Genomic DNA, 13,685 nt, shown 5'->3' with positions numbered 1-13,685 from the left:
TGGGAGGGTTGGCAGGGTTTGGATGGAAAGATGCTGTGCAGGGGGTTGGGTGGGAGGGTCAGTGGGGTATGAAAGCGTTGCTTCTGGTGAATCCAGGGATGAAGTCCTGGAGTGTCGGGGACATTCGGGAGGGGCTTTGGGCGGGGGGGGGGGGAAACTGGGTAGGGCTTATATTAAAACCTACCCTGAAAATTATGCTAGGGCTTATTTTCAGGGTAAGTCTTATTTTTGGGGAAACACAGTAGTGTTGGTTCTGAATACAATGTTCATGATGAAAGAGATCTAGTAGAAGAGATCATTAATAATGATTGTATTGATTTATTCCCACTGGATCTCGGCATGTTTCTTATTTTCTTGAGACTGATTTTTCATGTTTTTTCCTCATATACTAATGAACCATTCTCTTAATAGTCCTACCCATTTGTAATTTGATACCGATTATACATCTATGTAATTTTTATTAACCTATCACTCCCACCCCATCCCCAGTTGTGAATTAAATTCTGTTTTAACTTTTTATTTTCCCGTTAGGCATTGGATCAGGAGTCAGTTTTCTATTTAATAACCAACACAAATTCAACATTTTGGCACTGTATTCAACAACAAGGTAAGAGTGTTTGTATTTTGCCTAATTTAAAAAAACAAGATTTTTTTTTGGTTGCTGTGATAGTTGTTTGAATTTTACTCTGGATATAAAATTGGCCTAAGCACAAAAACATGTCCAAGATGAATTATAGCTTTGAATTAGCAGGCTAGTCTTGTCAACTCAAATTTATTTTTCCTTCTAGAGGTTAAGGACGATTGTTGTAGTTGTCCAGGTCTTGCCGCATCTGGGTAGGTAGAATCATCATTTAAAACATCTTGATGTGGCTTTCTTCGGGGTATGCTGCGAGGTCTATGGTTTGTCTTTATATACGAGTATAATGGATCCTCTAACCTGATTGGCTGGGGTTTGAAGAAATTGAAGCAGGAAAGTCCATTAGTCATGAATTTGAATTTTGGCAGGAAAATTTGTTGGTCACAAATTTGAATTGTGGCAGGAAAGTCTGATGTACACAAATTTGAATTGTGGCGGCAAAGTCTGTTGGGGGACAAGACTTTTTTTTATACAGTCGACTCTGCTTAAGTGCAAACCCCTTGGACCAGTTTGCCACGTGCGCTTAAACGGAACGTGTGCTTAATTGGAGTACCATGTGAAGAGAGTTGAGCACTGTCATTTATCTCGTGAGATCAGTAGCTCGGGGGCAGGATTCCTTGCATGCATCGATCAATGCCATCACATATCTTAGGACGAGTGACCTGTAATCACGTTTGAAGTTTGCGATTATCCCTTGTTTTTTGTTGCTTTTATATTCAACAGGCAGGCAACCTGAAGCCAACAGCTTTGCTACATTTGAAAACAGTGTATAGGTCTCTATCGCTTTAATTGGGAGACCATATGTGAAGGACAGGCCCTTCCAATTTATGTACAAGTACTGTAATAACAATGCCAAAGTGACGTCTGACATCAGCATGGTGGACGCATTCAGCCAAAGACAATGATTTTTGTCCACACGACGCCACGTTGCAGTTCCGAAAGTTTGAATACATGGCCAGGCCTAGACTGCTGTTCCGAAACACGCGGCTCATCTAAGTGATTGTTTTTAACCAGAGTGAACTTTACGTGAAAGAATACAGGTGGGACCTATGACATCAGTGCACATAAGCAGATTGTGTGCTTATCAGAATTGCAAATATCTGGCGTTTATGTCCATTGACTTTAATGTAAAATAAACAGGGCCATGGTGGTAGGCTGCAGATAACCGAAGCATGTGCTTAACTGACGTGCACTTAGGTGGAGTCGACTGTATATTAGTGATAGAAAGAAGTACAAAAGTGGCTTTGTGAGACTCAAAGGTGAAGGGGAGAAATATGTAGAAGCTAATAAAGATAAGGCTGAATTGCTAAACAAATAATTCTGTTCTGTATTCACAGTCGAAGCGCCAGGAGTGGGACCACAGAAGATAAATGCAAGTAGGGATGGAGGTAAGGTAGACCCTGATTGATTTTCAAAGGGTTGTGTTTATGAGGAGCTAGCTAAACTAATTGTGGACAAAGTGATGTGACCAGATGGTGTATATCCAAGGGTACTGAAGAAAGTTAGGAAAGTTTCTGACGGTTCTGCTGGCTGACTATTTCAATGCTTTTCTAGAATTGAGTGATACTGGAGAAGGGTGGATGTGGTCCCTCTCCACAAAAATGGAAGTAAGGGAGAAGTAGGGAACAGGCCAGTTAGTCTGACTTCTGTGGTAAGTAAATTAATGGAAACACAGAACATTGATGTTTCTGGAATCCTGTGGATTACAGAACTCAAGGCAACATGGATTCACTTGAGGCAGATCTTGTCAGACAAACCTGATCAATTTCTTTGACTGAGTTACCAGAGAATTGGATAGAGGGAGTACGCTAGATGTGGTGTATTTAGATTTTAGCAAAGCCTTTCACAGTGTTCCACATAGGCATCAAATTAATAAACTGAGTACCCTTGGGACTGGCCCCAAAGTGATGGACTGGGTCAGGAACTGGTTGAGTAAAAAGTGACAGAGGGTATTGATCAATGAAGATCTCTCTGAGGAAAAGGATATTGCCAGTGGTGTGCCTCAAGGCTCTGTTCTTGGGCCTGTTCTTTTTAACATTTTTGTAAATGATATTGCTGAAGGGTTGTTGGGTAAGATTTACCTCTTTGCAGATGATACCAAAATCATCTGCAAAGAGGTAAATCTGTGTGTGATGATGTGAATAACATGAGGAAGGACCTAGTGAAGCTCGAAGAATGGTCAGAAATTTGGCATCTAAGATTTAATCCTAAGAAATATAGGGTCATGCATTTATGTTGCAAAAACCAGAGGAAACGGTACAGTTTAGGGGGTAAAAACAGATGAAACAGGAGCATGACTTTGGTGTGATAATATGTGATGATCTAATGATGGCCAAACAGGCTGAAAAGGCAACAGTGAAAGCTAGAAGTACGCTAGGGTGAGATATGGCTAGTAGGAAAAAGGAGGTATTGATGCCTCTGTAAAAGACGCTAGTGAGACCTCATTTAGATTATTGTGTTCAATTTTGGAGACCATACCGTCAAAAAGAAATAAACAGGATGGAGTCAGTCCAGGGGAAGGCTACTAAAATGGCCAGTGGTCTTCGTCATAAGACATATAGGGACATATTTAAAGTTCTCAATATGTATACTATGGAGGAAAGGCAAGAGAGGGGAGATATGATAGAGACGTATAAATATCTACGTGGCATAAATGAGCAAGTCTTTCATTTGAAAGGAAGCTGTTGAATGAGAAGGAATAGAATGAAATTGAGTTGATAGGTTCAGGAGTAATCTAAGGAAATACTTTTTTACAGAAAGGGTGGTAGATGTGTGGAATAGACTCCCGGTAAAGGTGGTGATAAAGACTATGAGTTCAAGAAAGTGTGGGGCAGGCACGTGGGATTTCTTAGGGTGAGGAGATAGTGGATGCTGTGGATCGGCAGACTGGATAGGCCATTTGGCCTTTATCTGCCTTTATGTTTCTATGTTGCTATGATTCTAATTAGAAGACAATCATGATTGGTACGTCTCTTCCGGATTCCATACACTAGATTTTCAATCCCAACCCGCAGTCCAGGTATTGCAGAATTCACATCTTTTCAGAACACATGCGGTAGTCCCTCTAGTGGTAGAAACAGTTTCAATTTCTGCAAGCAGTCTGGGCAGAAGTCTTTTGCTGTTGCTCTGCTTCTGTTATTTTTTCAATTAAAGTTTGCTTAAACTTAATTTCTCTGTGGCTTCAGTGGGTTGAGACCCCTCCCTGGTGGTCCGCAGTCAGAGAAAAGGACGCAGTCCTGTGGAGCCGGATTGCAGTTTCACAGAGAAACTCTGGTGGATCTGTGAAACCAGCCTGCTTTGTGCCACCTTCTGGAAGTACCCGGGGTCCCTCAAAGGAGTTTGCTGACCGGTGACCCTACAGTCAAAGGTTTCTAGCTCAGGCTGAGTGTGTCTGCACCATCTGGATTTCAGGCTGCCTTTTCTGCCCCCGGCTGCATGGCAGAGGATCCATGGGGGCGGAGGTTGGGGTCGGTTTCTGGCCGGCTGGCAGTCCGAAGATCTTCATTCCTGGGCATTTGGAGCTGAGGCAGAAAAGTCGTTTTTTCTCCATTCAGCTGCTGAAAAATGCTGCTAGGCAGAAGGCACTAAAGAGTCTGTGAGTAATTCCATTGTTTCTTATGGGAACTTCGGGGGTGGCTTGGAAAACATTTTAAAACCCGTTTTTCACAGTCTCTGTGGGTGGGGTTCAGGTTCCCCACCTCCCCATACCCCAAATTGCTATTTTTTATTTTCAGGTGTTTATTTTTGCCAGTTTTGGTACAAATTCGTGACAGCGGCCATCTTGGATTTTAAAATCAGTCTTATTTTCTAACTTTAAATTATGCCTCAAAAACCCCTTGATTTGACTCAAAATCGATTGAGATGGACTTCTCAGTTCCTAATCTATTGGATTTGGACATTGACTGTGCTGGATGGGTGCCGGATCAGTGAATTTGAAACTTGTATTGTAGTACGCCAGGGGAGGGAGTGGGAGCTTTGGACTCCACCTTCTCCATGTCTTCTTGGGCTGGGGAACTGGCCTGGGTCTATTCCTTCCAAAGAAAATCTTGCCCAGGGGCTGTTCTGGAGTCTGGTGCAGTTTGTCTGTATTCTGAATCTGGGGACTCTTTTGATGTGCAACATATGTACCTCGCCATGGTTGCAGAGTGGGCCTTATCACTGGATTTTATTTGGCTCCTCTGAATGGCGTTTCCTCATACCCCGCTCGTTTGACACAGCCAGCAAGCGCATTGGGCCTTTTTCAGTCTTTGGTGAAGCTTCCTTTCGGGAGCTCTCTTGTGTTGCTGTGCCAGTTTTTGATTGCAGTAGTTGCCATGCAGATTTTATGTTTCTTCTGTCTCCTGCCTCTGAATTTCATTTCGATCCAGCTGATGCTGTTGCTGAGACTAGTCTCCTCAGCCTCCCTGAACATCTGGATTTGGAGGTGCTGATCCTTCTTTGCATTTTCAGCGGACTTTTGTCCGCCTCTTTACGACTGATGTTCTGAAAGAGCTCCATTTGGATTTTTCACTTTCCAGGCTTTGGCCTTGGTCCATTCTCCTGTGCCTTTTCCATTCTGTCACAGATCTTGGGACAGGTTTCAGGACAATGTGATCCCTGACAGCGTTTTCGATCTGCTACAGCTATGTCTCTGCTTTATCACTAATAACAACAAAAGACTGTGGATGTGGATGTTCTGATAGATAATTTATTATTACGCGCTTCACAATAAAAACATAAAAATAAAAGTCTGAGTTTGTAGGACACGTGTGATTGTCCTACCGGACCCTAAACGGTCCATGTTTCGGCGAAACCGCTTTCTTCAGGAGTCCTAAAGGGGATTAGGTATAATGAAATAAGAAAGAGAAAGATAAGTGAAAAGTGAAAATTAAAAAAGTAAAAAATGGCGTGAAGGTGACTGTGGTGCCAACCTTATGCATGCAAATCTAATGACTGATCTTGACCACAAGAAAAGTGCCAAGTGTATCCATGCTATCTAAGAACATAAGAACATAAGCAATGCCTCTGCTGGGTCAGACCTGAAGTCCATCGTGCCCAGCAGTCCGCTCACGCGGCGGCCCAACAGGTCCAGGACCTGTGCAGTAATCCTCTTATCTAAATCCCTCTATCCTCTTTTCCAGCAGGAAATTGTCCAATCCTTTCTTGAACCCCTTTCAGTACCGTACTCTGCCCTATTATGCTCTCTGGAAGCGCATTCCAGGTGTCCACCACATGTTGGGTAAAGAAGAACTTCCTAGTATTCGTTTTGAATCTGTCCCCTTTCAACTTTTCTGAATGCCCTCTTTTTCTTTTATTATTCGAAAGTTTGAAGAATCTGTCCCTCTCTACTCTCTCTCTATGCCCTTCTTGATCTTATAAGTCTCTATCATATCCCCTCTAAGTCTCCTCTTCTCCAGGGAAAAGAGACCCAGTTTCTCCAATGTTTCAGCGTATGAAAGGTTTTCCATCCCCTTTTTCAGATGCGTCGCCCTCCTCTGAACCCTCTCGAGTAACGCCATGTCCTTCTTAAGGTACGGTGACCAATATTGGATGCAATACTTCAGATGCGGACGCACCATCGCCCGATACAATGGTAGGATAACTTATTTCGTTCTTGTTGTAATACCCTTCTTGATTATGCCTAGCATTCTGTTTGCCTTCTTAGCGGCCGCTGCGCACTGTGCCGTCATGTCCACCATTACCCCCAAGTCCCTTTCTTGGGTATTTTCATTTAATAACATCTCTTCCATCGGAGAGAACGTGAACTTGCAGGCCTTGAGCATGCGCAGATTCTCAAGGCCCAGCACAGAAGAAGAGGCCGATCTTCGGGAACCGGCACCAACACACAGGACATGCCGGTGCCGAGGCTGAGCTTAAAGTAAGAAGCGGGTTCGGGTGGGTCTGGGGGACTTCAGGTCGCGGTGGGGGGGGACCGGATCGCGGCGAGGGGCCTTTGGGGGGATCAATGCCGGTTCTTGGGGGGGGGGATAGAGCAGCGCCACTGGCCTCGGGGGGTGGGAACGTATCAAAGCGAGTTTCCATTATTTCTTATGGGGAAACTCGCTTTGATATATGAGTATTTTGGTTTATGAGCATGCTTCTGGAAAGAATTATGCTTGTAAACCAAGGTACCACTATATATGTAATGCATAATAAGCTATAGTTACAGAAAAGTGAGAAATTTACCCTCATTGAGAACACTTAGGTCAATAAAAAAACAATATAAAATGAGACAATGCAACAAGAAGGAATTCCTGCTTTGTTGGTCTGCTTTATCACCTGCATCCTGCTCTTTGGCAGGTCTGAACAGCCTGCAGTAGATTCTACCATGACACAGGTTTCCAGCGCGCAGCCTTCCCTGATGCTGGGGAGTGAAGTTTCAGGTCTCTCAGGATCGCAGGAGGCTGTTATGATACAGAAGATTCTTTTCTAGCATCCTCAGGTAGTCAAGTGGCAGTGGCCACTTCTTTTCTGGTGTGTGTCTGTCATTCCGGCCTGCACAATGTGTCCTCTGTGGTGGTGCATGCCTGTTCTCTGCTGGTGCGGGTTGGTATGGCTGCAGTGCCAGGTGTCCATTATCTTATTTGAGTCTTAGTACATGTTCTGATGGTGCAGAGTCTGAGCGCCGGTCTCTTTGGACCTGTCTTTGAATGCGGACACTGCCTCGAGGTTCTCCTTCAGTGGCCTTCCTTTCAAGGGCCAGATTCTTGTCGGTATAGGTCGGGATAACCTCTTCTCAGGTGTGATGCACTCCTCCCTACGTTGCTCCCTGTAATCCAGTTTTACTGGCTGTTGGGAGGGGATCATAGTTCTCTTCATTCCTCCTGCAGGTGTCATTAGGAATATTCAAATTTTTCCTTCTAGAGACATTCACAGGGCTACACCTCCGTTACCACGGTACGCCACATGCACAAAAAAGAAAAAGCACAGATGTTGCTTGGGGCAGACATGGTTTCTTCACTTGCTGCTTGTCTTCTATTGTTTTGTCAGAGTGGATTCGAATTTCATCGGACACTTGTTAATCCTACTTAGCCTGCCACCAGCTTGATTTCTGGACTCCAGCAAGTTGCTGGCAACAGAGTCCAGGGTCTGCGATATTCTGAACTGCCTCTTAGTCTTCAGGATGCTTGAACCTGTGATTTGGAGACATATTCTGGTTCTACGGTCAGTCGCACACTTCTTGTGAATCCCCCTTTTCCGAGTGGTCTACAGAGTACACTGTGCTAGCTGCTGTCTCCAAGGGAGTTTCTAGTGTACTGGGATCTCCCATAAGTTTACATCCATATTTCAGTCTTTCTAGAGCATCCCAGGTTTCTGTGTTTCCATGTTCCACAACAGCATTTCCAGTTCGCAGCTCTGCCCCTTGGCCTCACAATGGCTCCTGCTCTTTCATCCCAGTGATTGTTGTTGAGGCAGCTTTCAGCTAATAAGGGGTCCATGTCCATCCTTCCTGGGACAGGGGGTGCTCCGGGCTCCATCTCGTTGGATTGTATGAAGACTTGGTGGAGACGGTAGTGTCTCTGCTGCAGGCATGGGCAAGTTCAGGGAGAGACATGGATTTTCTAGGGCTTCTCTTCATCTTTAGACGGAGTTGTGCATTTCTCAGGGTGAGTAGACAGAACCTTCATCAACGGTTTAGAATTCTCTTGGATTGTCCAACTCTTTCGGCCTGGGTTTATCTGCAGGTTCTGAGGCTCAGGCAGCCTCCTTGGAGGTGTTCCCCTGGGCCATAGCACCCATGTGCCCTTGACAGGAGTCCCTCTTCTCTTGATGATCTCCGCTGAATTTTTCCACCTTTAATGGCCACTCTCTTGGACAGAGCCAGATAGCAGCAATTTGAGCTGGTGGCTTCAGGGTAGCTCTCTGCTAGGGCTGGCTTCTTCGGATTTCTGAGTGGATAATTTTAGCACAAATGCCAGCCTGTTGGGTTACGGGCTCATTGTAGGGCCCGCTCCATTCAGGGGTAGTGGACTCATGGTCCGCAGCATTGGTTGACCTTTCGTCTGGAGCTTCAGAAATTCGGCTAGTGCTACTCGTTCTCCAGCCTGTTCAGAAAGACTGGCTGTGCAAGGTTTCTTTGACATGGTGGTGACTGGTATCCCAGATTGCAAATCTTTAAAGACTATCAGAGTAATCTTAAATATGATAATAAGCTTTGTATCAAAAGCGGAGTTGCATGATCATACCTACCATTACCTGTAATCATCTTAATAGCTACATTCTGAAGCATTTGCAATTTCTTCATATTATGTTTAGTCATACCAGTCGGCAGCGAATTTGCAGAATCAAGTTTGGCCATAAATAAGGAATGAACTAGGATTAAAAATGATGATTTATTCAATGAACCCTTTACATCTTATAACATTCTTAAGATTGTAAAACCCTGCTTGATAATACTGATCACTTGTTGATCAAATGTTAATGTTGTGTCTAATATGATACCTAAATATAGGTCTTTATAAAAATTTAAAAATTGACTTAAAATATTTCCAATTTCAGTATGTGTATCATCTTTCTCGTCTCTTATTGCCACAGTATTTGTTCTTCTTTTCTTTGCTTTAAGTTAATTTGCCAATAATCTTCCCACCTTATTTGAACATAAGAACATAAGTGCCTCTGCTGGGTCAGACCAGAGTTCCATCGTGCCCAGCAGTCTGCTCACGTGGCGGCCCAACAGGTCCAGGACCTGTGTAGTAGTCCTCTATCTGTACCCCTCTGTCCCCTTTTCCTTCAGAAAATTGTCCAATCCCTTCTTGAACCCTAATACCGTACTCTGTCCTATCACACCCTCTGGAAGCGCATTCCAGGTGTCCACCATCCGTTGGGTGAAGAAAAACTTCCTAGCATTGGTTTTAAATCTGTCCCCTTCCAACTTTTCCGAATGCCCTCTCATTCTTGTGGTTTTCAAAAGTTTGAAGAATCTGTCCCTCTCTACTTTCTCTATGCCCTTCATGATCTTGTAAGTCTCTATCATATCCCCTCTAATTCTCCTCTTCTCCAGGGAAAAGAGCCCCAGTTTCTTCAGTCTCTCAGTGTATGAAAGGTTTTCCATACCCTTAATCAAAGGTGTCGCTCTCCTCTGAACCCTCTCTAGTATCGCCATATCCTTCTTAAGATATGGCGACCAATATTGGACACAGTATTCCAGATGCGGACGCACCATCGCCCGATACAACTGCAGGATAACTTATTTCATTCTGGTTGTAATACCCTTCTTGATTATACCTAGCATTCTATTCGCTTTCTTAGCGGCCGCTGCGCACTGTGCCGATGGCTTCATCGTCTTATCCACTATTACCCCCAAGTCCCTTTCCTGGGTACTTTCACTCAATAACATCCCTCCCATCGTATAGCTGTACCTCAGATTTTTGCTTCCTACATGCAATACTTTACATTTCTCTACATTGAACTTCATCTGCCATCTTGTCGCCCACTCTCCTACCTTGTTCAGGTCCCTTTGTAATTCTTCGCAGTCCTCTTTAGTCCGAGCACCACTAAATAGTTTGGTGATTGTCTGCAAATTTTATTGTTTCGCACTTCGTCCCTTTTTCTATGTTATTGATAAATATATTGAAAAGCAGCGGTCTGAGTACCGACCCCTGCAGGACACCACTCGTTACCCTTTTCCAGACCGAGTAATGGCCCTTCACTCATACCCGCCAACCAATTCCTGATCCATCTATGTACGTCTCCTTCCACCCCATAGTTCTTCAGCTTCCGAAGTAGGCGTTCATGGGGTACCTTGTCAAAGGCTTTTTGGAAATCTAAATATATGATGTCTACAGGGTCCCCTATGTCCATCCGTTTGTTAATTCCTTCGAAAAAATGTAGTAAGTTCGTTAGGCACGATCTTCCCTTGCAGAAGCCATGTTGGCTTGTGATTAGAAGTTTATTTCTTTCAAAATGTTCATCGATGTTGTCTTTTATCAGTGCTTCCGCCATTTTCCCCGGAACCGAGGTCAGACTCACCGGTCTTTAATTCCCCGGGTCACCTCTTGATCCCTTTTTCTTAATTCTGTAAACCGTACCGAGCTCTGCACTTGCGGAGATGTCGCGGTATACAAACCTAAGGTTTAGTTTAGTTTAGTTTAGTTTTTAAAGATGGGTGTAACATTGGCTATCTTCCAATCCTCCGGGATCACTCCTGTTTTCAGGGATAGATTGCAAACTTGCTGTAGTAGTTCCGCTATTTCCTCCTTTAGTTCTTTCAGTACCCTAGGGTGGATTCCATCCGGGCCTGGCGATTTGTCATTTTTTAAAATTTTTCTAACTGGCTAAGTACGTCTTCAAGGCTTACTTCCATGGATGTTAATTTATTTGTTTGGTCTCCTTTGAAGATTTGCTCAGGTTCCGGTATGTTAGATGTGTCCTCTTTTGTAAATACAGACGAAAAGAACATATTTAGTCTTTCTGCCACTTCTCTCTCCTCCTTTACCACTCCCTTCCTGTTAGAGAATGACACGGTGACAAAATTCATCACCGTTCCCGTCCCCGCGGATAATCGCGGGAAACCATCTTCATGTCATTCTTTAAGGAGAGAGGGAAGAATCAGAGTATGAATGGCCACAACCACTGACCCACAAGCTTTGCTTTGAAGAATGCTGGTGTAGGAGGACTGAGGTTGAAATAGACACTAGAAAATGACATGGGATTATTTCCCGTGGTTATCCGTGGGGACAGGAACGATGATGAATTTTGTCACCGTGTCATTCTCTACTTCCTGTCTCCGTCATCCAGCAGTCCCACCTCCTCCCTAGCCGGCTGCTTCCCGTTAACATATCTGAAGAATGGTTTGAAATTTTGCGCTTCCTTGGCTAGTCTTTCTTCATATTCCTTTTTGGCTTTTCTGACCACACGGTGACATTCTTCCTGTGCTTTTTCCAGTTCTCCTCAGTTTTGCCTTTTTTCCATTTCATGAATGAATTCTTCTTATCATCTATCACTTTCTTCACTTCTTTGGTAATCCACGCCGGGTCTTTTGTTCGATTCTTTTTGCACCCTTTACTGAATCTTGGGATTTGCAGATTTTGCGCCTCGATCACCGTGTCCTTGAATAAAGACCTGGCTTGCTCTACAGTCTCAATCAGCAAAAAGGCACTCAATATTAATATAGTATCCAATCCAAATGTTCTAAAATAATAATAGATTCCAACTTACGAATCTACATCACTAGAATACTATAATGATCCTCAGATGCACCACTCCACGTTCAAACTTTATCACTACATTAAGCTTGATGTGCAAAATCTTCCCTGGATCAATATTTATCCATCTTTTAATTTTTGTCTTTTTTACCTTTTTATCATTTTTAAATATAGTAATAAATAAACCAACTATTTAATATTGTAGTTAAATGAACTTATCTTGGGTATGTGGTCAGCGTAGGGACTTCTTTTTTTTTTTTTTATTATTTATTTATACAGTTTTAAAATTTTAACAAGCATACCATCTTGTACAGAAAAGTACAATCAAGAAAACATATCTTTGATTATTCTCAAAATGAAAATAAACCAAAATTACATAAAAGGTAGTAATTCCATCTTAATCATACACTAGTCCTCAATACTGGATCCAAAATTCAGGAATTAGGAGTGAAATTAATACAATAACAAAATTAACCAAAACACGTCATCTGTGCTGAAAGAGAGCTTAAATAATTAAGACGCCGATGTTACTCTTTTTCAAGGCGCTTCATGGAGAGGAAAGCAGTCAAATGAGATGGTTCAAAGAAAATATATTTAAGGGAATTATACCTTATTACACACTTACAAGGGTATCTAAGAAAAAATAATCCCCCCATCTGGGTCACACCTGGTTTTAACAATAAAAATTCCCTCCTTCTTTTCTGAGTTTCTCTCGAAACATCAGGAAAAACTTGAATATGGAATCCAAGGAAATCTCTGGATCTATTTTTAAAGTAAAGTTTAAGAATCCAATCTCTGTCCGGAGCCAAGGCTACAGTCAGTAAGAGAGTGGCTGGACTAGCCACCTCTCTATCAGATTGTTCCAATAAAGCGGTAACATCCAAGAGATTTTCCTGTGGACTACCATCGTCATCTATTTTTTGAGAGTCCTGATTTTTTTTAGTAGGCAAATAATACACTCTTGACAATGGTGGCAATGAACTCTCAGGAATTTTTAAATTTTCCAAGAAGTACCGTTTTATCATTTCTCCTGGAGGAATTGAAGCAATCTTTGGAAAGTTTATCAGGCGTAGGGACTTCTTGTGCCAACATGTTTCGCGTGAAAAATACTTTTTCAAGGCTGGGTCCCTAGCATAATAATGCCATCCAATGTGACCACCAATTTCTGAGCAGTGGCTCAGGGACCACATGTGGGCCGCCAGGTACTATTTTGAGGCCCTCGGTATGTTTCTCATAATCACAACAGTAAAATAAAACAGTTTCTTGATCATAGAAATAAAATTATTATTATATGTCTCTTTAGTTATAAATTACAATATTATTATTAAGACTTAGCCAGAAAGAAAGATTTATAAACTACAAAGAGTTTTACCTAATGCAAAATTGTCATTTCTTTAATAAACTATTTTTTCTGAGACCATCCAAGTACCTACAAATCCAAAATGTAGCCCTGCAAAGGGTTTGAGTTTGAGACCACTGGGTTAAATGGTCATTATCTCCTATCTCATGGCTTTCTGATTTCCTCAGAAATCTTTCATGTGGTACTTTGTCACAAGGCTTTTAAAAATCCAAATACACAATATCAACCTGTTCATGTTTATCCACATGTTCATTCACTCCTTCAAAGAAATGCAGTAGATTGGAGAGGCAAGATTTCCCTTGACTAATTCCATGTTGACTTTCTCTCATTAATCCATGTTTATTTATAAGTTCAGCCATTTTGTTCTTTATAATGGTCTCTACCATTTTGCCCGGTACTGATGTCAGACTCTCTGGTCTATAGTTTCCTGGATCACCTCTAATTGCGTTATCTGGTCAATTTAATTCTAATTTTGTGCATAAAGAAATAGCTTCTATTTCTGTAATTATATTTATTATTACAGTTTTTAATATACAGTTAACCAGTATTCAACTAACTGGCACTC

General features: G+C 42.5%; 1 protein-coding gene across 9 annotated transcripts in view; it reads left to right on the top strand.

Annotated features, from left to right (window-relative positions):
- The window catches only part of FBXO4 (F-box protein 4), a 93,624-nt gene that overhangs the window by 60,623 nt on the left and 19,316 nt on the right, over window positions 1–13,685 (top strand). For all 9 annotated transcript variants that reach the window (XM_033932182.1, XM_033932173.1, XM_033932186.1 and 6 more), the window contains one exon: window positions 532–607. In XM_033932182.1, the coding sequence (XP_033788073.1) occupies window positions 532–607 (76 nt within the window). The remainder of the gene's footprint in view (window positions 1–531; window positions 608–13,685) is intronic.

The sequence above is a fragment of the Geotrypetes seraphini genome, chromosome 1 (genome assembly GCF_902459505.1).
Source record: "Geotrypetes seraphini chromosome 1, aGeoSer1.1, whole genome shotgun sequence".
Classification (NCBI taxonomy): Eukaryota; Metazoa; Chordata; class Amphibia; order Gymnophiona; family Dermophiidae; genus Geotrypetes; species Geotrypetes seraphini.
The sequence above is the reverse complement of the archived record's forward strand: the minus strand, read 5'-3'. Positions and strand labels throughout refer to the sequence as shown.